Source organism: Nicotiana tabacum, chromosome 17 (assembly GCF_000715075.1).
Source record: "Nicotiana tabacum cultivar K326 chromosome 17, ASM71507v2, whole genome shotgun sequence".
NCBI lineage: Eukaryota > Viridiplantae > Streptophyta > Magnoliopsida > Solanales > Solanaceae > Nicotiana > Nicotiana tabacum.
The window spans coordinates 110,761,091-110,770,379 of record NC_134096.1 but is presented as its reverse complement, the minus strand read 5'-3'; the positions used below and the strand labels follow the sequence as shown (position 1 = coordinate 110,770,379).

At 32.5% G+C, this 9,289-nt stretch overlaps 1 protein-coding gene across 4 annotated transcripts; it reads right to left on the bottom strand.

Moving 5' to 3' along the window:
* Positions 1–4,044: 4,044 nt before the first annotated feature.
* LOC107805704 (uncharacterized) lies at positions 4,045–7,173 on the bottom strand. Of its 4 annotated transcripts, none has more exons than XM_016629776.2 (3): positions 6,951–7,103; positions 4,388–5,351; positions 4,045–4,299 (listed from the first exon to the last, which is right to left on the bottom strand). In XM_016629776.2, exons 2-3 carry the CDS (start codon positions 5,312–5,314, stop codon positions 4,294–4,296), a joined length of 933 nt encoding a protein of 310 aa, XP_016485262.1. In that variant the 5' UTR covers positions 5,315–5,351; positions 6,951–7,103; the 3' UTR covers positions 4,045–4,293. The 4 variants fall into 4 exon arrangements, with proteins under 4 accessions (XP_016485262.1, XP_075090935.1, XP_016485261.1 ...); XM_075234834.1 differs by having other exon boundaries at positions 4,388–5,426; positions 6,951–7,096; XM_016629775.2 differs by having other exon boundaries at positions 4,388–5,591; positions 6,951–7,089.
* Between the last annotated feature and the right edge of the window lie 2,116 nt (positions 7,174–9,289).

The following is a 9,289-nucleotide window of genomic DNA, read 5'->3' as shown; positions in this document are numbered from 1 at the left end:
GAACTCGCATCAGAACGGATGTTTGGATTTCGTGATTTTTTTCGAGATTCGAGACGTGGGTCCCACTGTTGAGTTTTAAAATAAAATTTGAATTTTTATCCGAAAAATTTGTAAATTCATATGGAATTAATTCTTACGATTTGTATTGAGTATATTGAATTGCTTATGACTAGATTTGAGGATTTCGAACACGAATTCGCGAGGCAAAGGTTTATTGGATTCTTGAAATTTGGTTGCAAAGCGAGGTAAGTGTCATGGTTAACCTTGACTTTAGGGAATATGACCCTTGAATTATTTGCTATGAGAATTTCATGTGTAACGATGTATAGGCAAGGTGACAGGTGCCTATACTTTGTCAAATTAATTGTCTGCTTAATTATTTAAAACATCTTATATTATTTCAAGACATGAATTAATCATTATAATAATTGTTTCACTCATATTCCTTGCCAAATATTAATTCCTGAATTCCTGCAATAATTGTTACATGCTTATTTGACTTATGTGTCTTAAATGCTATTTGACTTTTTGCATATTAAATATTAAGCTGCCTATTTTCTTCTTAATTTCTATAATTAATTGCTACTTGTCATTATTTGTTTCATAAATAAATTATAATTATTGTATGTCTTGATGCTTAATAGTTTCTCATCGAACGTGGCATTTATTGGAGTAATTTTTATTACATTTATGAGTTGTTAAAATATATTGGGGGATCGGGTTGCATGCCGCAACGGAAATGAAAGTAAATATATTGGGGGATCGGGTTGTGCACCGCAACAGACTTATTTAAAGTCTATATTAGGGGATCGGGTTGCACGCCGCAACAGACTTATTTAAAGTTTATATTGGGAGAACGGGTTGCACGCCGCAATGGAAACAAGGTGAGGGATTGTGACTGCTGAATTGATTTCAATTATTAATATTATTTACTAGTCTTACTACTATTCCCGTTATTATTATTGTTGTTATTACTATTATTGCGTATATGTTAATGTAAGTGGCACGCTTTAGCCTCATCATTACTTCATCGAGGTTAGGCTCTGCACTTACCAGTACATGGGGTCGGTTGTACTGATACTATACTCTGCACTTCTGGTACAGATTTCGGAGTTGGTCCCAGCGGCGTATCATAGACTTGCTCGGATTCAGCTACCAGTGGAGACTTGAGGTATAAATGCACGACGTTCGTAGCTCTGAAGTCCCCTTCTACTTTATTTTAGCTGTGTGCTTTCTTTCAGACATCTTTATTTCGTTCAGACCCTTGTTTGTATTATTCTAGAAACTCGTGCACTTGTGACTCCAAATTCTTGGATGGTATTTAGATATCGCGTCTATTATAGATTATTCACCTTATTTCAGACTTTATTTCCGTATTTATTTTCTTTGTTATTAATTAATTTTAAATTGTGTTAAAATGGCTAATTATATTCTAACGTTGGCTTGCCTAGCAAGTGAAATGTTAGGCGCCATCACGGTACCGAATGTAAAAATTTCGGGTCGTGACATCATGCTACTCTTCTGCACATGTTTTATGTGCAGATCCAGGTACTTCTTATCAGCCCCGCTATTAGCTGAGAGTACTTGCTGTTGTACAGAGAATTCAAGGTACATCTACCGCGTCCGCATACCTCAAAGTTCCCTTCTATTCTCCCCTATGTCAATTACCTTATGTACTTCTTTTATTAGACTCTGGTGTGATACTAGTTTCCTTCTGTAGCTTGTGACATACGATGTTCCGGATTTTGGGAAGACTGTGTATTTATAGAGTATTGGTTATTATACATGTTGAGCGGCATTGTTACTAGTTATTCAGTTATCCATTGCTGTTAGTTGCCAAGTTTTACTTTCGTTTTGTTATTTTTCGCAATTTGTTAGGCTTACCTAGTCGTAGAGACTAGGTGCCGTCACGACATTATACGGAGGGAGTTTGGGTCGTGACATACTATTATTTAATATAATATAGATAAATATATAATTTTTTTAATCATAAAATAAATTTTTATTTTGTTTTAAAAACATTTCTTCAAAATTTTAAATTATTTAAATTTTAATAATATTTTTAAGTATTGTATGTTTACTTTATTTTATTTTCTAAACTTATGATTTATAAATATCCTCACATTATCTCTAATTTATTTTTATTATTCAATATTTTTAAGTTTTTGATTTTATCTATTAGACTTGAGTTACGTGGACTTATCCATATTATTACTTTTCTTATCACAATATAAAAAACTTTCTCATCTCAAATTTAAATAAGTTTTACCATTTTTCTCTATGATAAAAAAATCTGAATTTTTATTTTTTCTCTATTTATTCTTTATTTTTGATATTATATTATTCAATACCAAATATTATTACATTCTTGTGTGAATTTTTATTAGCTTGTTTGAATTTAATATCTATTTCTACCACACTCATTTTAATATAATATAGATAAAAATTAAATAACTTTCTCATCTCAAATTCAAATAATTTTTATCATTCTATTTTCTAAATTGGACCGCATTTTCAAAATATTATGTTATTCTTTCAAACTTAAATTAACTGCACTCAATTCAAATATTAATCATACAAAAATATTTTGTAATTGTTTGAACATATTATATCTAAATGTTGTAGTAATAGTTATGTATAAATTATTCATTTGCCCGATTTATCGATATTAATCTGACTTTATTATTCTTGTTATTAAAATATTTTTTACTGATTATTTAATTTTTTCTTACCTTATAAATAATTGATATTATATTATTCAATACCTAATATTATTACATTCTCGTGTGGATTTTTATTAGCTTGTTTGAATTTAATATCTATTTCTACCACACTCAATTTAATATAATATAGATAAAATTAAATAACTTTCTCATCTCAAATTCAAATAATTTTTATCATTGTATTTTCTAAATTGGACCGCATTTTCAAAATATTATGTTATTCTTTCAAACTTAAACTAACTGCACTCAATTCAAATATTAATCATACAAAAATATTTTTTTAATTGCTGGAACACATTATATCTAAATGTTGTAGTAATATTTACGTATAAAATATTTATTTTCCCGATTTATTGATATTAATATGACTTTATTATTCTTGTTATTAAAATATTTTTTACTGATTATTTATATTTTTCTTACCTTATAAATATTTTTTATACTTTATCTAAGATCTTATTTTGCTGCTCGAATTTATTTAATTTTTAAACTCAATAAATCTTTAATATCTTAAGTAAATTTTAGTTTTATTTTATATTTTAACTTACTCCAAAGTATAAATAGTCATAGGTTATCTCAATTTACGTATTTCTATATTTTTTTATTTTTTTCTATTATAGTTTTTTAATTAATTTTTTACCTCCATATTTCTAGCTAATATAGAAGAAAATATATGAGTGGATCAATATATAGATTTAAATATAGATATAGATATATAGATTAGATTTGTCCAAGATCTATTTAGATTATGTATAAGATTTATTAAACTACTTCCATTAATTATGTTTTCATTTATAATTTCTAATTATTAATGTTGTCCTAAAATTGCCAAGTGACTTTATTTTAGCTTCACTTGGCTTAACCATAATGCATACTACCCTCCTTTTAATATAATATAGATTCAGATGTCACATTTTAATTCAAAGCATGTTGCTGAGTCTTTCTTATATTTTCTCATTTAGCGCATACCATGGATAGATTGCCCACAAAAAAAGGAAAAAGAAAAAATGACTCAATGGATCTTCATGGGACGCAAGGGAAAGGGCTATTAGTGGTCCAAACAAAAATATTTAGTTACAAAATACAAATGCGAGTTTAGAAATTTGTATGTTAGTGGAAGTTGTAAAGAACCTCTGGTTTTAGTGAATTCCAAGTTGATGTCTATTGAAACGAAACATGTCCAAATGGAGTGAAATGAAATAGCGACTATATATATAGCCGACCCCTAACTAGTTAGGAACCGAGGCGTAGTTGTTGTGAGGTCCCAAACATCTCTCCGTTCCCGATTACAGTAATGCAGTGATTTTGGGATAAGGATATGTATGTGGTGCTCCAATGGCAAAAGGATATATACAGTATTTGGTACAGTTGAAGAGCCTTTATAAGCCAAAATTTACAGAGAAAATAAGCAACCTTAAGATTTCCATGTACTAATGCAACCACAAACTTTGATACAATGGTCCAACACAACAGAGATATACCACAGATATATTAGCCCCAACAAAACTATGAAAAGTCTAAGAATGCTCTACGCTGTCCTGCTTAGTGACACAAACTTCCAGTTTCCACTTCATATCTGTTACAGAAGAGGACATGTGGTTAGAATAAGCATACCGGGCATGTAACATAGTATCAACTGCATGTTTTAGGCAGGATAATTTTACCTGTTGCACTACCTTTGAACCTTCATAAGAAAATAGCCGCGATGCATTTGCAAAGCTTATCTCAGCAAGTTCTTCTTTTGTCAGCTCGAGTAATGATGCGACATAGGAGAGTACATGATGAATGTTTGCAGGATGGTTAGGGATTTCTCGTGCCTGTTGTTCATTGCCTTTGTCCTCCTGCGATGGGTTCTCGGACAGATTTCCGTTGTTTCCTCCTCCACTTGAAGTTCCATCAGCTACTGAAGCTTCTCTCTTGATCAAATACAGAGAATCTGGATCGCTCAACTTTGGCAAAGCATCTGGTGCATCTGTCTCCAACAAGATTCTGTCCGTAGGAATTGACTTCAACATTTTCTTCGCTTTGCTTTCTTTCATGGACATAAGAAAGCCAGAAAATGAGAAGTAACCACCAAGCTTTGCAAATTCAGGAACCATTTCGGCAGAACCAAGGTAAGAGTGCAGAATAAAACCGGCAGGAAATGGCCCGACAGATTTCAATAATTCAAGAAGATCCCCGAAAGCACGAACACAGTGTATGGATGCTGGTCTTTTCAACTCTTTGGCAAGCTGAAGCTGCTGTCCAAAGACATCCACCTGATCAGCAAAATCAATCTTCCTTCCAAACGAACCTTTATCTAAACCAATCTCTCCAACTGCAGCAGCAGGAGTAGCCTCCAAGAATCCTTTCAAAGTTTTCAGCCAACTAGAAGTCCTCTCGGTAATAAACCAGGGATGGAGCCCAAAGTTTGGAACAATACAAGGGTAGTGATCACTCATTTCCTTGACCAAATGCCAATCTTTTTCCGACACACCATTGACAGCAAAATGGACAACTCCTGTTTCAACTGTGGTCTTAATAATTTTTGGGACCATATTAATGATCCTTGGATCTTGGAGGTGACAATGAGAATCGAAGAGTTTCATCATGGGTCTGAATATCCCACTGCCAGTCTCTTATGCTACACTGCAAGTTGGTATTATACCGCTTTATTGCTTGAGTGAACCCCTATTGAGAGCTCAAATGCTGGAAGAATGATAACTAGAAGAAGCGAGTACAGCAGTGTCTCACATATGACAGATTAAGGGGTAGCTTAAGCTTGTGTTTGTTTGACCAACAAATAACTAAAGGCTTTGCAGATACTCGAAAGTTGAAAATCACATGAAGGATTCCAACAATTTGAAAATACAAGCCAAAAGTCCAAATCTATAAACCAATTACAGATCCACATTAAAGTTGATCTACCACATCAAACGTGAGAGCATGTGAACAGAAATATGAGAATCAGCTAAGAAACATAAATATGAAAATAAGCTAAGAGTTGTACAAAACTATGAATTCAAGTTGATCTACCCCATCAAACGTGAGAGCATGTGAACAGAAATATGAGAATCAGCTAAGAAATATAAATATGAAAATAAGCTAAGAGTTGTACTAAACTATGAATTCAAGTTGATCTACCCCATTAAACGTGAGAGCATGTAAACAGAAATATGAGAATCAGCTAAGCAACATAAATATGAAAATAAGCTAAGAGTTGTACTAAACTATGTCAAAGTGGAAAATGTTTATTGGGAATTCTACAATCCTCTAAACCTCACTCTGTTGGCCACTACAGTCTTGATTATACCCTAATGTGAATTAAGCAAATATGATTATTCCAAAAATGACAAAATTATAAGACAACATTTAACTTTTATCTGCAACACCAATTTTCATACTTGAGTCTCATAAATGAGCGTAGAATGTAAAAACCAGCGAGCTATAGTAGGCTCAACCTACACTCCAGCAACTCAGGCCCTGAAACTGTGAGACATTGCGTACGTGCAAGAAGTAAGTTATGAAAATGTTACAAATCAATTTGTTAAGAGCATGATCAAGTGTCAAGAGCACATGGATAAATCGATGAACTTCTTAATGATGAAGTATAACATATAACATAAGTAAGTTACAGTAACATGAACATATTCTTCATCCATTACATCAAAATCATATACCTAGTAGTAACACATAAGTAACAATCTTTCAACCATTTCAGCTAAGGATATTAACAGAAGGGCTAAAATCCAACTCACCCATGAATCTCAAAGTCATTTAAGTACTTGTAAACATGAAGAATAATCTCTCTCAATCTTCTCAAGGATTTTAATAGAAAGGGACAAAATGTTAACTCACTCATAACCCCTATTTCTTTTAGCCAACTAAATTGGATGGACGTAAATGACACCAAAAACACTATAAAACATTCCATTCCCCAATTCCCATCAGCTCTAATTCAATCATGAATAGGCCAGATACGACTCCGCAGCCACTTTTCCTTTTTTTTAAAAAAAAAATCCAGAAGAATAAAAAGTAATTTTAATTGATTTAAGTACCAGAAAGACTGTAATTTCCCTTGAAACGTCGTAACATGTATTCTGACGGAATTTTGGTAATAGATTGACTTTTCAATCCTTATAGTTCCAGAAGACAGATTTAACGGTTCTTTTTCATTTCTTTGCACAATATTCTCGAAAATTTTGAGAATATTTAACATCTGAAAATTTTGTTGGAATGAGATAGTACCTCAATATGTGCTTCAATGGATTCTGCTTCTGCCTCGGAATTCAGCTACCCCTGGTTCAGTACTCTAACATATAAAGCCTCTCATCATTTTTTCTTTCTTTTGTTTGTTGACAGGTTAGGGGATTCACAATGCTTAGAGATATTCCGACCTTAACTTAAAAATAATAAAAGGAAAAGAAATTAGTACTGCTACCTTTTGCCCATGATGTACGTGGAGTACTCTTTTTTCACCTACTATGTGAAACCATTTAATTGTGTATGAAGTACTACCTCAAGTGTATATAAAACTATTTTCTTTTTGGTCCGTTCCAAAAAGATGATTACTTCTAAATTTGAAATTAATTTTACTTAAACTTATAATTCTACCCTTAATGAAAAGCTTTTATAACCATATAAATACTCTGAGCCCTTGAATTATTTAGGACCACAAATTCCAAAAGTTTTTATTTTTTCTTAAACTCCGTGCCCAATCAAACATGTTCACATAAATTGAAACAGAGGGAGTATAAAACAGTAACTTAATTTACATATTGAATAAATATCAATAAAAGAACTACAAAGATTTATAGTCTAGTGGTATCGATACAAGTCTTCTTCCCCTAGAATTGGGTACGCTTTTTATGTTTCCTACTTCGTCAATGTAATTAGTAACCTTTTTCTTTACATATAGAGTTTATTAATTCATCACGTCCAACTTTAGTCCTAAAAAGGATAAGCGGTCACTGCAAATATAATTCGGTCTAAGAGTTCGGAGTCGAATCCCACCGAAAACTAAGGTTTAGTTACAACTATTCACTATCACCAAGAAGACAAGTTTGAACAATTCCTAAGTTATAAATATTAAGATTCTTATGTCTAACTAATTAACTAACAAATTAAAATAGTAAATTAACTACTAAAGATACTAAGGGTTGGAGACAAGATTAAGGAGGTCTAGAGTTATGATTTTTCCAATTGTTGAAATTCTTCCCGCGACGTCTCCTATAATTTCGCCTAATTATTCTCTACTAATCGTTAGCACTTCAGATGTCGTAGTTCTCTCCCGAGCAACTACAATAATTTACATGACATATTCTCCCGAACTACACTAGATGGCACAATCTTATCGCTCACTATGACCACGTCAAGGCTTTGTTATTCCTTAAACTTGTCATATCGATTCCTCATATACGTTAGGAGTGACGTTGTTCAACAACTACCTAAATATGTACCCTTTCTCAAGTAATACATAATAAATAGGCACTGACAATTAATGGCCATTCAATCAGCAAAAATAAGCTAAGCACATAGTTGAACAAGTAAAGAAACTCAAAGGCTAAATTATATTCAAACTTAACAAGAATTCATCCTCCAAAAGGTTACATCAGAACCCTAAATAATAAATTAGTTAATCATAGTAGCATGTGAAAATACAATAATAAAATTCATAACCAATAATAGAAAACAGGAAGAAGAAAGGAAAAACTCGTGGTTGAATCTTCCTCCTTGCTCCTAGTGTATCCTTTCCTCCAAAAGTGTTGTGTAACCCTAAAGCAGAGTCTCCTCCTCCAATGTTATGTAAAAAGTATATTTAGAGTGTATTTATATGACCTAGGTAGGGTGGAGGTTCGTCCAATGCAATCCAAAATCGGATAGGAGAACTGGAGGGCGCATCAACTTTCGTGCAGCACGCGACCATAGACGAGCTCCCAGCTCTTTTAGTTTTGTTTCGCGAAGTGATTCGCGCCTTTGCCATACTTCACTGTTTTGCATCGTTGTTGTCCCATCTGGCGCGTCTGCCCTCGCGCAATGCACGGGCATAGACGAGCTCCCAATTTTGCTCCCTTACTTCTATTTTATGATAATTCTTCTTCTTTTATTCTACTTTCATCTGAACTCGGTCCTACAAACTTCCCGTACTCACACAAGAAATGGTATACAAACATACTCAAAAACATGCACTTTCCATCATTTATCATTAAGTAATGGCTAAACAATATAATATAAATTTTAGTTTGGATTAATTAAATTATTTTAATTTGATTTACAAAAACTCAAGAAAATAACACTTAATATTAGTAATAAGATGTTACAATACATATCATATTATATTAGTAAGAGTAAATAACATTGCAATTTTTACAAGTTAGCTTGGGCCAATTCGAGAAGTATTATTTTATTAATAAAAATATAAAACATCTTAACATTGTCGATCTTCATTGTGTGATTAATGCTAAATTGTTTGTAACGACCCGGCCGGTTGTTTTGAGTATTATAACCACGTTCCCCTATTTACTGCTCAATTTATACTTTATAGTTATTTTATGACTTACCGGGTTAGTGGGTTCGGGTCCGGAAGG